The sequence below is a fragment of the Stegostoma tigrinum genome, chromosome 2 (genome assembly GCF_030684315.1).
Source record: "Stegostoma tigrinum isolate sSteTig4 chromosome 2, sSteTig4.hap1, whole genome shotgun sequence".
In the NCBI taxonomy this organism is placed as follows: Eukaryota; Metazoa; Chordata; class Chondrichthyes; order Orectolobiformes; family Stegostomatidae; genus Stegostoma; species Stegostoma tigrinum.
Genome location: NC_081355.1, coordinates 94,450,422 through 94,472,161, shown reverse-complemented (window position 1 = coordinate 94,472,161; position 21,740 = coordinate 94,450,422). Strand labels below are relative to the sequence as shown.

At 43.4% G+C, this 21,740-nt stretch overlaps 1 protein-coding gene across 1 annotated transcript in view; it reads right to left on the bottom strand.

The window, feature by feature from the left end:
• hus1 (HUS1 checkpoint clamp component) overlaps positions 1-20,803 on the bottom strand; it is a 43,604-nt gene extending 22,801 nt beyond the window's left edge. The window contains exons 1-4 of the mRNA XM_048552739.1: positions 20,710-20,803; positions 8,277-8,404; positions 5,013-5,189; positions 3,954-4,061 (exon numbers count right to left, since the gene is read on the bottom strand). Coding sequence (XP_048408696.1) covers positions 3,954-4,061; positions 5,013-5,189; positions 8,277-8,404; positions 20,710-20,761 — 465 coding nt within the window. The 5' untranslated portion in view covers positions 20,762-20,803. The remainder of the gene's footprint in view (positions 1-3,953; positions 4,062-5,012; positions 5,190-8,276; positions 8,405-20,709) is intronic.
• Positions 20,804-21,740: the final 937 nt, after the last annotated feature.

The window sequence follows — 21,740 nt, the reverse complement described above, 5'->3', positions numbered from 1 at the left end:
CAAGCTGCTTGACGTCTTCAGCACCCCTGCAGATGGAGCGCAGCGGAGATACACCTGGTCGCGGCCAGACGGGTCTATCCGCTCAAGGATAGACTTCCTGTTTGTGTCACGGGCGTTCTCGGTCAGGTCCACCGGCGTCAAGCTGGTGTTCTTCTCTGACCAGTGCCTCCTGCTGGCCGACTGTCACTTACAGGACGGCCAGCAGGCCGGCAAGGGGATATGGAAGCTCAACACGACTCTGTTGACCCCAGAGAACGTCGAGGAGCTTAAGAGGGAGTACGCTGGTTGGAGAACTGTGAAACCCCTCCTTGAGTCTCTGGGCAACTGGTGGGAGACAGTGAAGGAGAACTTCAAGAGGTTCTTCGTCTTCAAGGGTGTTCGGAAGGTGAGAGAGAGGCGGGGAAAGCCGTCGCGACTCCAGAAAAGGATGCAGAACTTGCTCCTTCTGCAGTTGATGGGGGTTGATGTCATGGAGGACCTCCGCGAGGTGAGGGGCCAGCAAGCCTCGCTCTTCGCCGTGGAGACCTCCAGGATAATCTTCCTGTCCAGGGTCCACTCCGTGGAGCAGGACGAGACGTACTCACGTTTCTTCTTTCAGAAAGTGCACAAAGAGAGCTCTGTGCTTAGCCGGCTGAAGGAGGACGATGGCTTGGTGACGTTGTCTTCGCCCGACATTTTGAGGATCAGCAGATTCTTCTATGCTGGACTGTACGACGTGAAGCCCACGGACAGCATGGCCTCCAAGTCATTCCTGTCATCTATCACGGAGGTCTTAGACGACGGCATGAGGGAGTGGCTGGACCGGCCAATATCCCTGGATGAGCTGACCGGAGCCCTCAAGTCCGTTGAGAGGAATAAGACACACGGGAGTGACGGCTTACTGGTCGAGCTGTATTCCGCTCTCTGGGGCCTGGTCGGCCAGGACCTGCTGGAGATGTACGATACTGCGCTTCGGGCAGGGGAAATGTGCAAGTCCACGAGGAAGGGCATCATCACCCTCATTTACAAGACGAAGTGGGAGAGGGAAGAAATTAAGAATTGGCATCCCATTTCACTATTGAACGTGGACTACAAAATCCTGGCCAAGGTCATAGCCAACCGGGTCAGGTCTGTCCTGGAGTCAGTGATTCACCCTGACCAAACCTGTGCTGTGCCGGGCAGGAAGATCGCTGAGAGCCTCGCGCTCATCAGGGATACCATCGCCTACGTGTAGGACAAGAGGGTGGACAGCTGCCTCGTCAGCCTGGACCAGCAGAAGGCCCTTGACAGGGTCTCTCATGCTTATATGAGGGACGTCCTCTCCAAATTGGGGTTCGGGGAGGGCATCCTCAATTGGATCCGGCTGCTCTACACCAATGTCGTCAGCGCAGTCTCGATCAATAGGTGGGAATCGGACAGTTTTCCCATCAGATCTGGAGTTAGGCAGGGCTGCCCGGTCTCTCCTGCCTTGTTCTTGTGCTGTATGGAGCCCTTCACCGCATCCATCAGGAAGGACCTGAGCCTGAAGAGCGTGACTATCCCAGGCAGCGGAGGCCTTCAGGTCAAGACCTCCCTGTACATGGACGACATCTTATGCATCGATCGTCAGTTGGTGAGTAGGCTGTTGGACATCTGCGGCCAGTTTGAACTGGCCTCGGGAGCCACAGTCAATAGGGGTAAGAGCGAGGCCATGTTCTTCGGGAACTGGGACAACTGCTCCTTCATCCCCTTCACAGTCAGGACAGACTACCTCAAGGTGCTGGATGTTTGGTTCGGTGGAGCTGGGGCGTGCACTAAGACTTGGGAGGAGCGTATCATCAAACTGAAGCAGAAGCTGGGCAGGTGGATGCTCCGGTCCCTCTGCATACAGGTAAGAACCTGGTTGTCAGGTGCGAGGGGCTTTCGGTACTGTTGTATGCGGCGCAGGCCTGGCCTATTCCCTGGACCTGCGCCGCTGCGGTCACCCGGGCCATCTTCCACTTCATTTTAGGGGTCGAGGATGGACCGGGTCCGCAGGGACACCATGTACAAAGACCTGGAAAACGGGCGAAAGGACGTACCGAACGCCACCCTCGCCCTGATGGCTACCTTTGTGTGTGGCTGCATCAAACTGTGCGTAGATCCTCAGTATGCAAACACCAAGTGTCACTACTCACTGAGGTTCTACCTGTCCCCGGTGTTGCGAAGGATGGGCCTGGCCTCGTTGCCGCGGAACACTCAGAGTAGTTGGACCGTCCCGTACCACCTGTCCTTCGTGGAGAAATTTTTGAAGGGAAACACCTTTGACCACAGGGCCATCAGGCAGTGGTCAACACGTAGTATCCTCGAGACCCTTCGGGAAAAGGAGAGGGTGGATCCCGTCGTGTGGTTCCCCACGCAGACTGCCAAAGTCGTTTGGCGGAATGCCTCATCGCTAGAACTTTCAAACAAGCACAAGGACATTGCTTGGCTGGCGGTGAGAGGGGCTCTGCCAGTGAGATCCTTTATGCACGCCCGGAATCACTGCGCCACCACACGCTGCCCTCGAGGCGGCTGCGGGGAGGACGAGACTGTCGATCACCTCCTTCTGGAGTGTGCCTATGCGCAGGAAGTCTGAAGGGGGTTGCAGTGGTATTTGTCGAGGTTCGTCCCAAGCAGCTCCGTGACACGGGACTCAGTGCTCTACGGGCTGTTTCCCGGGACGCACACCGAGACCAACATCAACTGAGCCTGGAGGACCATCAATGCGGTGAAAGATGCTCTTTGGTCTGCCCGCAACTTGCTGGTCTGCCAGCTGAAAGAACTGACCCCGACCAATTGTTGCAGACTGGCGCACTCCAAGGTGCAGGACTACGTGCTGAGGGACGCGCTAAAGCTTGGGGCAGCCGCAGCCAAGGCGCGGTGGAGAAAGACCACCGTCTGAAACCCCTCGTCCAGAATAGAAAAAAGGGCCCTATCTGGTACCTTCCCCAACTGGTCAGGGGGCCAACGGGGACTGTGCGGGGTGACGACTGCCGGGGTATTTTCTTTGCTTTGTTTTGCTTTTTCCTTTAGTTGGTGTATGTACCCCCGGGTAACCCGGAGCGGCTTGCATGACTGGGTAGGTGTATAAATGTTTTATTTTTTGTACATTCTATGAATAAAGTATATTTTTTCAAATATAAAAAAAAAGGTGACGAAACGTCTGAAAATGAACCTTCCAGCTCAGCGGACAAACTGACATCCAGAATCTAAAATTACTTCTAAGATTTTTTTCTAATGGGATATACGAGTTTCTTACTCTTGCAAACAGCTTCCCAGCTCTAAAAAGATACAGGTAAATTTTATTTGAAGTTTTGAAGTGTCTTTCGAAAACAACCAAGTACTTGTGATTTTGTTTCTGAGTAAGAAGTAATCTCTTATTCACCAAGCTAGAGTTGTTGCTTCATGCAAGCAATTAACATACTGCACGCTTAAACAGCAAAATATGCTTTCAGCCAAGAGTCACTGCTCTGGAAAAGATATCAAGTCCAGGATCAGGTTTCCAGGAAATGTTCAAACAAACACTTATCATCCAAAGGCAGTTAAATGAGGTTGAGATTCAGATCAGCCACGGATAATGCAAACAACTTTAAGGGCTGAACAGTTTACTCATACCACGTCAAATTTTATTTGTTGTGATTAGAACTATGTTAGTTCAACAAAGTTTGGGACAATATCTATACTAATTGGAACAAATATAGTACATAGATTTTGGTGAGGTGGGGAGAGAATGGAACAAGTCCCCAAATTGGTAAATAGGCAAAAGTGCATAATGAAAACCTTCAGATGGATGTACAAACAATTTCCTCATGCTCCCAGTTACTGTGCCACTTTTTAAACCAAAGCAAAATTCCAACTCTGGCAAAAGTATTGTTTATTATGTGATGAAATAAACAGAAGTGTGTTAGAAGTATATTTCCATAGCTTGAACAAAACCAACACAAAAAGAAACTCATTGTAAAATTATCACTTACATCAAAATCTGGAACACTGGGTTCTTCAAAATCATTCCAAAGCTTTCTGGGGATGATGCTAATGGGAATGTCGTGTGTAACAATGCGACTGTGGCTGGAGAGGGACGGCTATAAAAGCAAGGAGACAAGTTATGCGAAGCTTCACAAACAAACTGCAGAAAGTGAGCTTCTGATTTACCTTTGCAATTCTACAATGGATTTTGGGGACAAAAATCCAGTCTATTTGCAGATTTTAGAAAACAATACACACTTGGTTTGAAGTGCTAAAAGTTCTATGAATCCAAATTTTCTTGTGTCATAGATTATAACAATAAATCTCCCTATGCTTCTTTCTTCTTACCTGAGATTGTAATTATGTAATCGCAAGTTTATTTCTATAGCTTTGTGTGCCTTCCACTGTGACTGCTTTTGCTTTCACTTAATAGTCAGCATGCATTTTTTTTACAGTATCTACATCTCTGATCTTCTGCACTTGAATCTTTTTTAAACCTTATCTTCCCTCCAATTTCACTCTTCCAAATATGATCATATAAATGCTCTTTATTACTGTATCATTCCTTATCAGCATGTTTCTGTTCTTCTTTGTTTGCTCTGCTTTTTCCCTCTCCATCAGAAATGTTACAGTATAAGTTCACTCATTTATCCAGTCCACTTTCAATTAATATCTGGCAGAATCAGTTGCTAAAACCTGATTCTGTCCAACTAATTAATAATCAGAATTTCAACTAACAAACACCAAGTTCCTTAGAAAAGAAATAAAATAGAAATAATACTTGTGGATGTAGTGGTTTCAGGAATTTAGTTATTCCCATTCCCTATATCCAAAACATCAACCTATTTGCACAAAATAATAACAAGTGTCACAAGAGGAGCTGAGCTAAGAATGACTGAATGACTGAAAAGTAAAGAGATTCATGGACTAAGTAAAGGAAGACCATCCATCTTCAAAACTACTCAGAAAAGCAGAATGGAATAATGTTTTCACCATACTCTAGATAACATTAAAAGCAATGAATGACAACTTTGTCACTTGAAAACTGCCAGCACAACTGCTCTTACCAGTTCTACAGCAATGGTGATACATGGACAATGCTTCATTGTCAGCTTAATTTTCACAGTTTTGGCATTCTGAGCTGTTTTCAAGGATCTTGAAAGGTTTTCAGGCATTAGTTCCAGGTAAATTTCATTATGCTCTGCTGATACTCCTTCAATCTGATACTCATCAAAAAAATTACCCTGTAGGATTGAACAGATCATACATTAAACTGCATGCAATGCAGGGTTAAACTTGAGAGATTCATATTCAATTGGTGGCATAACTACAATGATATCTTTCCAATGTTCTCTGACCAAGGGATAGGCTCTGTGAGCTGTGACTCACAGTTAAATTTAGGGGTTGCAATTTAACAAATCTACCACATTATAGTGTAACCAAGATAGCATGAGAGAAAGAAAAAAGCTTAATAATGTGCACATAAAACTTTGAAACTAGTAGGACAGGTTAATAAAGCAGTTAATCACACAAATGGGATCTCAAGCTTTTTTAAATAGAAGCATATGTACAAAATCTAAGGGATTAAACTAACACAGAAAATGCTGGAGAAACTCAGTAGGTCTGGCAACATCTGTGGAGAGAGAAACAGAGTTAACATTTCGAGTTTGGTATGCATCTTCTTCAGAAGTGCTTAAAGAAGAATCATACTGGACTCGAGATGTTAACTCTGTATCTCTCACTCCAATAATGCTGCCAAAGGTGCAGAGTTTCTCCAGCATTCAGAGTTTGCTTCAGATTTCCAGCACTCTCACTATTTTGCTTTTATTAAAGGAATTAAGCTAAATTGACATAAGGAGAGATGATGTCATTGTGGTATTGTCACTGGACAAATAATCTCGAGGCCCCTGGCTGATCACAGGGACCATGAGTTCAAATCAAATTTGAATTCAATTAACAAATCTGGTCTAGCCCAGTGATGTCTCTATATCAATTGTCTGGTTAGCTAAATTTCTTCAAAGAAATGCAATTTGCTATGTTGAATGGCCTACATAGATTCATAGAGTCATGCAGCACAGAAACCTTTGATCCAACTCATCCACGCAAACCAAGTTTCCCAAACTCAGCCAGTCCCACTTGCCTTTATTTGCTCCATATCCCTCTAAACCTTTCCCATTCATGTACTTTTTAAATGTTACAACTGTACATGCACCTACCATTTCCTCTGACAATTCATTCCTCATGCAAACCACCCTCTGTTTGAAAAAATTACCTGAGGTCTCTTTTAAATCTTCCCCCTCTCATCTTAAAATTATGCTTTCTAGTTTTGAACTCCCCAACCCTGTGAAACAATAAAATTTTTTCGTCACAATGTTCCTTGCCACTCAATTTTACAAACCTCTCTAAGGTCACCTATGTGACTCTAGCCACACAATAATATCGTTGACTTTTAGATGCCCTATGAAATGGCTTAAAAATGATATGCTGGTTCTCTCAGCATTACCCACATCCCACGAATGAAAACAAAAACATGATCTACAACTTGCTGTAACTGCAGCATCATTTCCCACTCTGCGCTAGATTTACAAGACAATCTTATGACAAACATACAAACAAGGAACAAGAGTGGGCCACTCAGCCCTTCGAGCCTGCTTTGCCATTCAGTAAGATCATGGTTGATCTGATTGTAATCTCAACTCTACATTCTGCATATCCCTGATAATCTTGCAACCACTTGGCAATCAATAATCTATCTACCTTTGCCTTAAAAATATTTAAAGATTCTGCATCCATTGCCTTTTGAGGAAGAGAATTCCAAAGATTCTCAACCATGTGAGAGAGAAAAAGAAGTTGTCATCTTTGTCTTAAATGGGTGACTCCTTATTTTATACTATGACCTTGATTCTCCAACAAGGGGAAACATCCCCTCAACATCTCAATTTTCAACTAAATCAATGCTGAATTCAGGAGGATACAAGCTTAGCCTGTCTAACCTTTCTGTATAAGACAATCCACTCATTCCAAGCACTTATTTTGTAAACCTTCTCTGAACAGCTTCCAATGCATTAACCTCCTTCCATGACTACCCAGACCAGTATTGTGCACAGTACTCCAGATGCGGTCTCTCAACGCTCTGAATAACTGAATGATAACCTCCCTATTCTTCCCATTGTAATAAAACATAATTCCATTAGCTTGCTTGATTACTTCATGACACTCTATGCGCATGCCAACTTTGTGCAATTCATGTACTTGGACACCCAGATCTCTCTGCATCTCTCACCATTTAGATAATATACTTCTTTGAAACTCTTTCTGCCAAAATGGACAATTTCACACTGTCGTACATTGTACTCCATTTGCAAAACCTCACTTAACCTACTTATATCCCTTGTAGGCTCCTTTTGTTATCTTCACAAATCACTTTCATGCCTTCTTAGTGTCATCAACAAATTTAACTAACATACCTTTGGTCTCTTCATCCATATCATCTATATAAATGATAAAGGTCAGAAATCACACGACACCAGTTTATAGTTAGACAGTTTTATTTGAAAACGAGTTTTTTGAGCCTTGCTCCTTCTTCAAATGTTAGTGGGAGAGGTAATATCACACACAGAATTTGTAAGTAAAAGATCAAAGGGTCACACCACTAATGGGGATGTATTAAACAAATCTAAGATGCTATTAAATCTTTAAATAGTTTGAAGGTTTGATTTGATTAATATGTATATGTAAAGCCCCAAATTTCTTTCAAGTTACTGCCCTAAGAGAACTAAAGGTTTTATCAGTGTAAAGAACAGGTGACACTTTAGGTTAAACAATGCATGTTAGGTGTCAGGCCTTGTTTAGAATCTGTTTGCATTTTGGTTTGGAGTCAGATTGGTTTTAGCTCTAAATTGGAAGTTATAAAATGCCACATTGACGGACTATCTATAAATTGCATGCTTTTGAGCAAAATAGAATGTATCTGCAAATACAAATTCACTCCACAGATTTACAAGTGTGAGAGTGAGGGAGAGACAGAGTGAGCGAGAGCGAGAGTGTGTGTGTGTGTGTGTGTGTGTGTGTGTGTGTGTGTGTGTGTGTGTGTAATACAGAGAGACCCCACCGAGCATCCTGTTCATGTGTCCAAAGATCTGAGGGTGAGAATTGGCCTGTTCAGTCATAAAACCACCCTTGGCAGAACTGCAACTACAGGTAAATGTCATCCTGAAATCAAAGGACAGCTGATGGCAGTGACGTCTGAGCTCCTTGCCTCCAGCAAAATTATGCTAAATTAATAAAGAACAAAAAGATACCTCACTGATGATACACAAGATGGACCATACCTGAAACAGCTGACACCACATTGCAACACCTCCACTGGCCACTTTGTCAGAAAAGATAAAGTAGAGCTTGTCACTGGTAAGTCTTAGAATACATGACTTTGTGAGTTTGGAGATTGTGTTCACAACGCCTGAAAATTATAAAACAAGTCAAACAACACATGCACAACAGTCTATTCATTATAACACAAACTAATTTTCACATTGCTATTTTCTTAGAAATATTTATATCTTGCAATTTGTTGCATCAAAAATTTGAATCAGATAAATTCAATTATAAAACAAAGTCGGCTATTCAGCTCAGCCTGATTCTGTCTTCATTTGATGTCAACATTTGCACACATTTTCAGGATAGATCACTGGATAATGATCAAACATGGTCAACAAGGCTGAAGTTCAGTTTCTGATTTACATGAACACTGACACCACTTGGAGATGCCTAATTATTGAACCACTATAGAACAGTTAATTCAGCAGATTAAATCTGCTACTTTTCTACCTTATGGCTCGTAAAAATGCATGCCCAGCAAAAAGTTTACTCAGTGATTTGGCATCATTCATCAAAACATGTTTTATTGGCATAATTTTCATTGTGAACACGTATATGTGTCGACCAGGTTTTAAAATGATACTACAAAATTATACAAAGAGGTTAAAATGAATTGACCAGGAAGTTCCTGTTGGACGTCAAGAAGATAAAAAATTAGGCACAATTTATGCAGATGTAAAAATAAATTTTAAGCAACAGCTTTGATTCCACAGCTTTGGAGAATCAACATTTAAAATGTGCTATCCATATCCTCAGCATTTGAAAGGCTGTGACTAATTTATTGCTGTGCTATAATGTGGCAGCCAACATGTGCAGAACAAAGTCCTACAAACAGCAATCTGCCTTTTGCAGTGATATTGCTGCAGGGCAAGATATTGGGTACAGCAATGGGGAGAACACCCCTCCTCTTACTCAAAATGGTGCCATTGAATATTTTGCATGACCTGAAATGAGAGTTTGGTTTAGTTTTCTGTTGTTAGTGATTCTTTAGAATTATCTACCTCACTAGGGTGTTGAAGCTCAGTGACTGAAGATGTTCAAAACAGAGATCACTAGTTCCCTAGATAATAATGACAGTGGTGGAGATAGTGTGGGAAAATGGCTTTCTAGTGGATAATTAGCTATGATTTGGAATGGCAGAGCAGGCCCAAGGGGTAAATGATAATAAAATGTGAGGCTGGATGAACACAGCAGGCCCAGCAGCATCTCAGGATAAATAGTTGACTTCTGCTGCAGTGTTTCATCTGAGAGGCAGCACCTTCAGCACTGTTGCAATCCCACACCACATGCAACACTTGGCCTGTTCAAGTCACAGGAACAGACCCGAACTCGCAGCCTTTCCTTTCTTTATAAGATTTTGGAACATGTTGCCTCACAAGTATAATCCCATTTTCCTCCCAACCATTATCAAATGGGACATGATTCAATGATGCTGTTCTTGCCTCTTGCCTCATGATTTCAAGAGACACCCAAAAACCTTTACCACAAAATATATGCAAGTACTTCAGTATAAAAGGAACAGTGGAACAGGAATAGGTCATTCAGCCCATTAAGATTGTTCCACCATTCAACACAATCATAGCCGATCTAACATTTCAATGCCATTTACCAAAATTGTCTCCATAACACTTTATCTCATTGTAATAAGAACTCATCAACCTTTACATAAAATATACGCAAAGACAGAGCGTTCACAGCCTTCTGGGGTACAGAATTCCAAACATTCACAAGCCTCTAAATAAAAACATTTCTATTTAGACTGATCCTTATTTTTAAACTGTACACAGTGGTTCTAGGCTCCCAGGACAGGGGAAACATCTATCCGGTCTGTCATTTCAAGTGTTTTGTCAATTTCTTTGAGACCACATCTCATCCTTCGAAACTCAAGAGAATAATGGCTAGAGATAATGGGAACTGCAGATGCTGGAGAATCCAAGGTAACAAAGTGTGGGGCTGGATGAACACAGCAGGCCAAGCAGCATCTTAGGAGCACAAAAGCTGATGTTTTGAGCCTAGGCCCTTCTGATGAAGGGTCTAGGCCACAATAACGGCTAGTTCTCTAATCTCTCTTCATTGACAAGTTCAGCCAATACAGAAACAAGTCTGGTGAACCTTTGCTTCACTCCCTCTATGGCAATAAAATCTTTCCTGAGTAAGAAAAAACAAAACTGCACACAGTACTCCAAGGGTGGTCTCTCCAAGCTCCTACATAATTCAAGCAAGACTTCACTATTCGTGTACTCAAATCCTTTTGCAATAAAGGCTAGCATTTCATTGGCCCTTCTCATTTCTTACCACACCTCTGTGCTAGCTTTCAGTGACTTACCGGCAAAGATACCCAGGTCCCTTTGCACATCTACACTTCGCTACTCTGCCATTGAATAAATTCATGGCTGATTTGTTTGTGAACTTCATTGCGGGGGAAAGAGATGTAGTGATGATAACACAGGTTTAGCAGTCTAGAATTGTGAATAATGGGAACTGCAAATGCTGGAGAGTCTGAGATAACAAAGTGTGGAGCTGGATGAACACAGCAGGACAAGCAGCATCTTACGAGCACAAAAGCTGACGTTTTGGGCCTAGGCCCTTCATCAGAAAAGGGGGATGGAGACAAGATTCTGAAATAAATAGGGAGAGGGGGGAGGCGGACTGAAGATGGATAGGGGATAGCCCAGCTCGTCCCCGCCTGCCTAACGTGTTCTTCCTCTCACCTATCCCCTCCTCCCACCTCAAGCCGCACCTCCATTTCCTACCTACCAACATCATCCCGCCCCCTTGACCTGTCCGTCCTCCCCGGACTGGCCTATCCCCTCCCTGCCTCCCCGCCCATACTGTCCTCTCCACCTATCTTCCCTCTATCCATCTTCGGTCTGCCTCCCCCTCTCTCCCCATTTATTTTGGAATCCTCTCCCCATCCCCCTTTTCTGATGAAGGGTCGAGGCCCGAAACGTTAGCTTTTGTGCTCCTAAGATGCTGCTTGGCCTGTTGTGTTCATCCAGCTCCACACTTTGTTATTTAGCAGTCTAGAATCATTGGCTAATGGTCTGGGGACATGGGTTCAAATTCCATGGCAATAGATCCACAGCAACGTGTTCTGAAATGGCCTAGCAAGCTTTTCAGTTGCATCAAACCACCACAGTGACTATAAAAAGGAATGAAATCACATTCAATGTAGAGACAACCCTGATAATTATAGACCAGTGAGCCTCAGTTGTTGGTAAAGTGTTAGAAAAGGTTATAAGGGATAGGATTTATGAGCATCTAGAAAAGAATAAATTGATTAGGGATAGTCAGCACGGTTTTGTGAAGGGAAGGTCGTGCCTCACAAACCTTACTGCGTTCTTGGAGAAGGTAACCAAACAGGTAGATGAGAGTAAACCGGCTGATGTGGTGTATATGGATTTCAGCAAGGCGTTCGATAAGGTTCCCCACAATAGGCTATTGTACAAAATGCGGAGGAATGGAATTGTGGGAGATGTAGCAGTTTGGATCGGAAACTGGCTTGCTGAAAGAAGACAGAGGGTGGTCGTTGATGGGAAATGTTCATCCTGGCGAGCAGTTACTAGTGGTGTACCGCAAGGGTCGGTGTTGGGTCCACTGCTATTTGCCATTTCTATAAATGACCTGGATGAGGGCGTAAAAGGATGGGTTAGGAAATTTGCAGACGACACTAATGTCGGTGGAGTTGTGGATAGTGACGAAGGATGCTATAGGTTGCAGAGAGACATAGATAAGCTGCAGAGCTGGGCTGAGAGATGGCAAATGGAGTTTAATGCAGACAAGTGTGATTTGATGCACTTTGGTAGGAGTAACCGGAAGGCAAAGTACTGGGCTAATGCTAAGATTCTTAGTAGTGTAGATGAGCAGAGAGATCTCGGTGTCCATGTACACAGATCCTTGAAAGTTGCCACCCAGGTTGACAGGGCTGTTAGGAAGGCATACAGTGTTTTAGGTTTTATTAATAGAGGGATCGAGTTCTGGAACCGAGAGGTTATGGTGAAGCTGTACAAAACTCTGGTGGGGCCGCACTAGGAGTATTGTGTACAGTTCTGGTCACCGAATTATAAGAAGGATGTGGAAGCTTTGGAAAGGGTGCAGAGGAGATTTACTAGGATGTTGCCTGGTATGGAGGGAAGGTCTTACGAGGAAAGGCTGAGGGACTTGAGGCTGTTTTCATTAGAGAGAAGAAGGTTGAGAGGTGACTCAATTGAAACATATAAAATAATCGAGGGTTAGATAGGGTGGATAGGGAGAGCCTTTTTCCTAGGATTGTGATGGCGAGCACAAGGGGGCATAGCTTTAAATTGAGGGGTGAAAGATATAGGACAGATGTCAGAGGTAGTTTCTTTACTCAGAGAGTAGTAAGGGATTGGAACGCTTTGCCTGCAACGGTAGTAGATTTGCCAACTTTGGGTACATTTAAGGCGTCATTGGATAAGCATATGGACGTACATGGAATAGTGTAGGTTAGATGGGCTTGAAATCGGTATGACAGGTTGGCACAACATCGAGGGCCGAAGGGCCTGTACTGTGCTGTAATGTTCTATGTCTATGTCTATGAATCACCCAGCATCAATCTCGGCACCAGGAAACCTTACCAGGGAAACATAGCCCTGTCAGCTCTGCAAGTTCCTCCTGGTGGCTTGTGCCAGCATTGGAAAAGCTATCTCACAGACATAGTCATAATTACGGAATTATAAATTGGAGACAATGACCCAGACAGCATCAACACAATCCATAGGTACACGCTGTCTCACCAGCAGGACAGACCCACCAGACGTGGTGCAGTGACACAGTAATGTACAGTTAGGTCAGTGTGTGGCTGGAAATCTTGACCATTGACTCTGGATCCTATAATGTCTCATGACATCAGGTCAAACATAGGCTAGGAAAGGGTCGAGGCCCGAAATGTCAGCTTTTGTGCTCCTGAGATGCTGCTTGGCCTGCTGTGTTCATCCAGCTTCACACTTTATTATCTAGGAAATTCTTGGTGATTATCATCCACCATGCTCCAAATCATTCTCATACTGAGATGATGTAATAGTAGTCTTCCATGGTGAACACCAATTCCAAGAAGTACCCACTGTGGCAAGGACACAGAATGCACTCTGGATAGAAATAAAAGAAAATCGGAGCAGGAGAAGGCCATTCAGCCCACCTAAGCCATTCAACCATTCAACAGAATTATGCTCATCCTCTATCTCAAAGCCAGGTCTCTAATTGTCCCAAAACCCCATAACTGCGTTAGCTTCTAGAAATCTATTTCATTCTTAAATATATTCAGTGAATTCCCCTCCACAGCTTTCTATGCTAGAAAATTCTGCAGGTTCACCACACTGGGTGAAGAAATTCCTCCTCATTACAGTCTGAAATGATCTATTGTGCATCCCAAGAGTATGATCCCTTGTTCTAGACCCTGGTCAGCATAAATATCACCCCTGCATCCAGTCTGCCCAGCCCCATCAAAGGTTTATATGTTTAAGTGAGATTCCTGCTCATTTTTCGAAATTGTTTGAATACAGATCATTCCTCAAAAGGCAAACCTGCCATCCCAGTAGTCAGTCTGATGAACTATCACTGCACTCCTACTAAGGCAAGGAAAACCAAAACTGCACACAATACTCCAGGGGTGTTCTGACCAATGCCCTGCGCATCTACAGTAACAATTCCCTGATCCTGCAGTCAAACTCTCTTGCAATGAAGGCCAACTTACTATTTGTCTTCCCAACTGGGTTGCTGCATATGTTTGGGTGTAGAGCTGGATGAACATAGCAGGCCAAGCAGCATCAGAGGAGCAGGAAGGCTGACTTTTCGGGCCTAGACCCTTCTTCTGAAGAAGTGTCTAGGCCCAAAACGTCAGCGTTCCTGCTCCTTTGATGCTGCTTAGCCTACTGTGTTCATTCAGCTCAACATGTTGTTCTCTCAGATTCTTCAGCATCTGCAGTTCCTAATTTCTCTGCTGCATATGTTTGCTTGCTTTCAATGATTGGTTTAAAAGGACACGTGTCATTTTGTACATCAAACTTTCTCAGTCTATCAGAATTTCAATAATACCCTGCCATTCCGTTTTTCCTACTGTAGGGGGTCAACTTCATATTTATTCACGTCATACTGCATCTGCTATGTATCTGTTCACTCAGTCAACTTGTCTAAGTCACCAAAAGGCCTTTATGTTCCTCTCACCACTCACATTTCCACTTAGTTTTGTGTCATCAGTAAACTCGGAAATATTACACTTAGTTCCTTCGTCCAAATTGTTTGGAGATGTTGTGAATGGCTAAGGCCCAAGCGCTCATCCTTATGGACCTCACTTGTCATCAACTTCCACACCAAACATGACCTAGTTATTCCTATTTTGTCTCAATTCTGTTAACTAATTCTCAATGCATGAGGGATATTACCACCATTCCCACGTGCTTTGATTTTGAACAATAATGTCTAATGTGGTACATGAGACACATGGGGAAAAACACGACCTGCAAGTTCCCCTCCAAACACTCACCATCCTGCTTTGGAAGAATATCATTCTTCCTTCAGTGTTGTTGGGTCAAAATCCTGGAGTAATCTGCCTTAAGACATTGTGGGTCTAGCTACTCAGACTGGACTGCATCAATTCAAGAAGGCAACTAATCACCACCTTTTCAAGGGCAACTCGGCATGGTCAATAATTGTTGGCCTCGTCGGTGACACTCACATTCTCTGAATGAATTGAAAACAAAACAAAACTTCACTGTCCATTCTCAAGCATTAATTGGTGCTAACATTAGCAACTGAATCTGGTCAACTCTTAAAGGTAATGGCCAACAGGCTGTGTATGCTGTATCATAAGGGAACCAATAAGAGGTTAAAAAAAAACTTACTACACCTGGTCGTCAGCAATTTAGCACATGGAAATGCACCTGACCATGACAGTATTGGTAGGTTTGACCAACACACATTTCTTGTGGAGCAGAAGACTGATCTTTACATTTAGAATATTTTTCATTATGTTGTGTGGCTGTGTTAAATAGGATAAATTTTGAACAGATTTAGCAACTTAAAACTGTGATTCCATGAGGCATTAAGCGCTATCAGCACAGAACTGTACAGCACAGTACAGGCCCTGTGGCCCACGATGTTTTGCCAAACTTTTATCTTAAACCTAAGGTCCATCTAACCTCCACCCCTACCTTGTACTATCATCCATATGCCTATCTAATAGCTGCTTAAATGCCCCTAATGAGGCCAACTCCACTACCCTCTCCGGCAATGCACTCCATGCCCCTACCACTCTCTGAGTAAAGAACCTGCCTCTGACATTTCCCCTATATCTACCTCCACTCACTTTAAAACTATGCTCCCTTGTAATAGCTACCTCCACCCTAGGAAAAAGCCTCTGACTGTCTACTCTATCTATACCTCTGATCATAGCAGAAAAAAGCAATAGCAGAATTTTGTTCACCTACAATGTGTAACTTCATAGGCCCAACATATTTCATTTCCATCAAGCCAGGGGATCAACTTTGGTTCAATGAGCAGTGCAGGTGTGCATCTCAGGAGCAAAATTGGGCTTACCTAAATATAAGGAGACAATGTGGTGAAGCTACGACACAACACGACTTGCCATAGGCAAAGCAAAACAATCCCATGACCAATGGATCAGGTCTAGGCTCCACAGTCCTTCCATATTCAGGTGGTGAAAAACTAAACAACTGACAGGACGAGGAGGTGGGTCCATAATTATCCCCATTCTCAATGATGGAAGAGCCAAACAGATCTTTAAGAGAGATAAGGCTGAAGACATGTACGAATATTTTCAGCAAGAGTCCAGTGAATGATCCAGCTTGTACTCTTCCTGAGATCCCCAGCATCAAAAATGACAGTCTTCAGCCAACTTGATTCATTTGACAAAATATGGAGAAAACTCAAGCCTGCAAAGGCTATGGGTGCTAACCACATAGCAGCAATAGTACTGAAGATTTATGCTTCAACAATAAGCTGCCAGCTAAGCCAACAGCACTGGCATCGAATGAAAACTATAAAAAATTCCCAGATACGTCTGTCCATAAAAAGAAGGACAAATCAAACCTGGCCAACTGCTACCCAATCAGTCTTTTCTGATCAACAAAGTGACAAAAAGTGCTATTAATCGCACTATTAAGCAGCAGTTACTGCATCATTACTTGCTCATTCATGCTCAGTTTGCTGCCCACTTGGGCCACACAACACCTGACCAAATTCCAGCCTTGGTCCAAACATGCACAAATAACCAAACTTAAAAGGTGGGGTGAAGGTGACTATCCTTGATAACAAGGCAACATTTGACCAAGTATCAAGGAGCATCAACAAAACTGGACTCAATGGGATGCAGGGTATGACTCCTTGCAGTTTCCACTGCATGCAGTCATACCTAACACAAATGTTTGAGCTTCTTAAAAGTCATTTGTTTCAGTCCTTGGGCTCCCCTGCAGGAGTTTCTCAGGGTCATCTCCTAGGACCAACCATTTTCAGTTGCTTAGTTCTCATTGTCATAATGTCAGAAGTAGAAATGTTTGCAGATAATTGCACAACGTTTAGCAGCATTCAAGACTCCTCAGGTACTTTTTTAAAACTCATTCATGAAGTATGGAATTTTGCTGGCTGGTCCAGCATTTATTTCCCATCCCCAACTGCCCAGACAGGAATGAAAAGTCAACCAAATTGTAGGTCTGTCGTCACATGTAGGCCAGATCTGGTCAGGATGACAGGCTTCCTGCCCTAAAACACATTGGTAAACCAGATGGGTTTTTATGACAATGGATGCCATTAGACTAGCCTTATTTTAAATTCCAGTTGTCTTTTATTGAATCAAATTTCACCATTTGCCAGGGCGGGATTTTAAAGCATGTCACCAGAGAATAAGGTGGGAGCTCTGGATTACTAGTCCTGTTGCATTATCACTACACTACCAACCCTCCCGGATGGAAGCATTGGATAATCAAGCAATGATACCTGGACAATATCCAGGTTGGGCTGATAAATTGTAAGCCACACTTGTCCCTTACAAGAGCCAAACAATGATCATTTCCAATAAAACAGAATCTGACTGTTACCCCCATGACATTCAACGACATTACCATTGCTGAATCCTCTATGAACTTCCTGGAGGTTATCATTGCTCAGAAGCTGAACTGGAATAGCTAAATACATACAGTGGTTACAAGCACAAGTCAAAACTTCAATGGCAAGCATCTTATCATCTGACTCCTGAAAGTGTCCATTATCTACAAGGCTCAAGTCAGAATTGTGGAGAGGTACTCTCCACTTGCCTCGAAGTGTGCCACTCCAGCAGCCTTCAAAAAACTTGACATGAACGAGGACAAAGCAGCCCACTTTATTGGCAACACATCCACCACCTTCAACATTCATTCCTCTAGCTCCAGCATACAGTGGCAACAGTGTGCACCATTGACAAGATGCATTGCATAAATTTACTAAGGTTCTTTCAATAACACTTCTGAAACTTACAACCATGTAAAACAAATGCATGCGAGCAACACAACCTGAAACTTCCCTTCCAAACCATGTATCATCCTGACTTGGAACTATATCACCATTCCTTCATTGTCACTGGATCAAAATCCTGGAATTCCCTTCCTTACAGCACTGTGGTGTACCCTTCCGTGACTGCAGCAATTAAAGAAGGAAACGCAACACCACCTTTCTTCCCCCACAATGAGGGACTGGCAATAAATGCCCAGCCAGCAATAGCCAGATCGAACAAATAAACTAAAAATAAGCAACTCCATTTTTCTGCCTGCTCCCCACAAATCTCGATTCCCTATTAATCAATGTGTCAAATTAAACTTCGCATTTATTCAATGATCCACCCTCCATTTATTGCTAGGGAAGAGAATTCCAAACACGAATGGTCCTCAGTGAAAAAATTCTTACTCATTTCCTTCTGAAATAGGAGATTCCCTGTTTTTAATTTAAGCCTTTTAGCTCTGGATTCCCTCAAGAGAGGAAGACTTCTCTCAGGATCTACTTTGTCAAATTTCCTTAGAAACATACATCTCTCATTTTTCTAAACTACAATGAGAAAAAGGCCAATCTGCTGACCCCAAATGCATTTCTGTCCTTTCTTGCAGAAAGAGACCAAAAATTAATTTCATTTTACAATAGAAACAAAGCCTTTATTATTGTTTCTGGTAAATTTATCACCTATTAAAAGTTTGAGTGAAGAAGTGCAGTAACTCTCCAATCATTTCAGACGTAGTCTAGCTGTACCTGCAGGCTGACTTTCCACAATTGTGTACAATGGCACCACGATCCTTCTGTTCTGCAACATCCTGCTGTCTTCAAGACGGTAAGATGTTGAAGTTGAAGTAGGCCATTCAGTTTATGGAGTCTGCTCTGCCATTCAATGAGATCGTGGCTGATCTCACTCTAAACACCACTTTTCCGCCTTTTCCCCATAAATTGGATTCTCTTTTTCCCCTTATATAAAGTTTTAACGTTCTATTCTTTTTGCCAAAGTGGAAATGTCACTTACAGTGCGGAACAACGTTGCAGGTTACAGAGGGACATAGATAAGCTGCAGAGCTGGGCTGAGAGGTGGCAAATGGAGTTTAATGCGGAAAAGTGTGAGGTGATTCACTTTGGAAGGAATAACAGGAATAGAGAGTACTGGGCCAATTGGTATGATTCTTGGTAGTGTGGATGAGCAGAGAGATCTCGGTGTCCATGTGCATAGATCCCTGAAAGTTGCAAACAGGTTCATAGGGTTGTTAAGAAGGTGTACAGTGTTTTAGGTTTCATTGGTAGAGGGATTGGGTTTCGGAGCCATGAGGTCATGTTGCAGCTGTACTAAACTCTGGTGTGGCCACGCTTGAAGTAGTGCGTACAGTTCTGGTCACTGCATTATAGGAAGGATGTGGAAATATTGGAAAGGGTGCAGAAGAGCTTTACCAGGATGTTGCCTGGTATGGAGTCTTATGAGGAAAGGCTGAGGGACTTGAGGCTGTTAAAAGGCGACTTAATAGAGACATACAAGATGATCAGAGGATTAGATAGGGTGGACAGTGAGAGCCTTTTTCCTCGGCTAGCACGAGGGGACGTAGCTTTAAATTGAGGAGTGATAGATATAGGACAGATGTCAGAGGTAGGTTCTTTACTCAGAGGGAAGTAAGGGCATGGAATGCCCTGCTTGCATCAGTAGTAGACTCGCCATCTTTAAGGGCCTTTAAATGGTCATTGGATAAACACATGGATGAGAATGGAATAGTGTAGGTGAGATGGGCTTCAGATTGGTTTCACAGTTCAGCGCAACATCAAGGCCGAAGGGCCTGTTCTGCGCTGTAATGTTCTATGTCATGTTTTCCCAAATGTATTCCATCTGTCAAATTTTGTTCACTTATTTAAATACACTTTTTTTAAAGACTCCTTGTATCTTTATATTTTCAGCAAATTTATGTTTTGTTCACAAGTTGTGGGCATTGCTGGCTAGTTAAGTATTTATTGCCCATCACAAATTTCCCTTATTTTTGAGATTGCGTGATGTGCAATTAGTTGTCCACTTTCCTTTATGATAATGCTACACCATTGGAAAACAGCAAAATAGCATACACTTCCATGTCATCTTGTCATAATAATAATTTGCATCTGTTTTACTCAAATATAGAAAGGGTACATACTTGTCATAATGGTATCAAATATTTGCCTATGTTTTGAGACAGGTATCTAAAAGGCAAGTTACTTTATGGAATTTCATTATTGGGTGGATTTCCAGGAGCTGAAGGGGTTTCAGAGAGGGTTCAAGACGTTTAAAAGCCATCAACAAAGGTGAAATTGAGGGAGTATGTAAAGAGGTGGGAAAATACAAAACCGACAAAAGTTTGAGCCGCTGGAGAAAAAGCACAAAACGTCTCTCAGCCAAAAACAGAGTTTTAAAACCTGGTTTGGTAATGAGTGACCAGAAAGTGCAGCGAATGGATTGTGGGGTAATTTATAACTCATCTACAGAACAAGGTTGGAGTTTTAAAAAAATGAAGATGTGAAGGAAAATGTGAATAGGGCTTCAGTGACAGTAACAGTAACGGACTTATGGACAAGTCTTGAAACAGAACTGGGTGAATTTGAAAAAAGATTGAAACAGAACTGGGTGAATTTGAAAAAAGATTGAACAAGAGGTCATTGCAGCATCCACACGAGCTGTACCCTGACCAAAAAAGGAAAAGAGATAACAAGGTGTAGAGCTGGATGAACACAGCAGGCCAAGCAGCGTCATAGCAGCATGATGTTGCTCCTATCATACTGCTTGGTCTGCTGTGTTCATCCAGCTCTACAGCTTGTTAACTCAGATTCTCCAGCAGCTGCAGTTCCGACTATCCAAGAAAGGAAAAGACCGGCTTCATCTTACTGACTTACGGGTAAAATGATTTAAGCAACCAACATCAACGATCTTCCCTCTAAACTTCATCCTTGCGTCGACCGGATATAGAATGAGCTCGTCAACGCGCGACATCACTTCCGCTCCGACTGGACGCCGCTTGGTTACCACGACAACAGCCAAGGGCCAAGATGGTTTGGAGGGAAAGGGGCGGTCTCCTGTACTCGAGAGGAAGGTCACTTGGTTACCCGGGTAAGGGGCGAGGACTCGTCTCCTGTGCGCCAGGGAGGGTAGGGCTGGATGGTGAATAGACACCTGAGCACCAGGAGCAGTGTGGATGATGTAACATAGTGTGGAGGTGGAGGAACACAGCAAACCAGGCAGCATCAGAGGAGCAAGAAAGGTGACCTTTCAGGTCGGGACTTTTTCTGCAGAAGGGTCCAGACCCGAAACATCAACTTTCCTGTTCCTCTGATGTTGCTTGGCCAGCTATGTTCCTCCAACTCCACACTCTGTGATCTCTGACTCCAGCATCGGCAGTTCTTACTATCTCTGCGGTGTGGATGCTGGTTGTCTGGATGGGTTGCAGGGCATAATGATGCCACCTGTAGGTTGCAGGAACAGGAACTCATATTCCACTTGGGAACCCTGCAGCCCAATGGCATCAGTGTGGATTTCAAGATAACAAAGTGTGAAGCTGGATGAACACAGCAGGCCAAGCAGCACCTCAGGAGCACAAAAGCTGACATTTCGGGCCTAGACCCTTCATCAGAGGGCCCTCTCTGATGAAGGTTCTAGGCCCGAAATGTCAGCTTTTGTGCTCCTGAGATGCTGCTTGGCCTGCTGTGTTCATCCAGCTTCACACTTTGTTATCTTGGATTCTCCAGCATCTGCAGTTCACATCATCTCAGTGTGGATTTCACCAGCTTTAAAATCTCCCCTCCCCCCACTGCATCCCAAAACCACTCCAGCTCGTCGCCACCTTCCTAACCTGTTCTTCCTCTCATCTGTCTGCTCCTCCCACCTCAAGTAGCACCTCCATTTTCTACCTACTAACCTCATCCCGCCC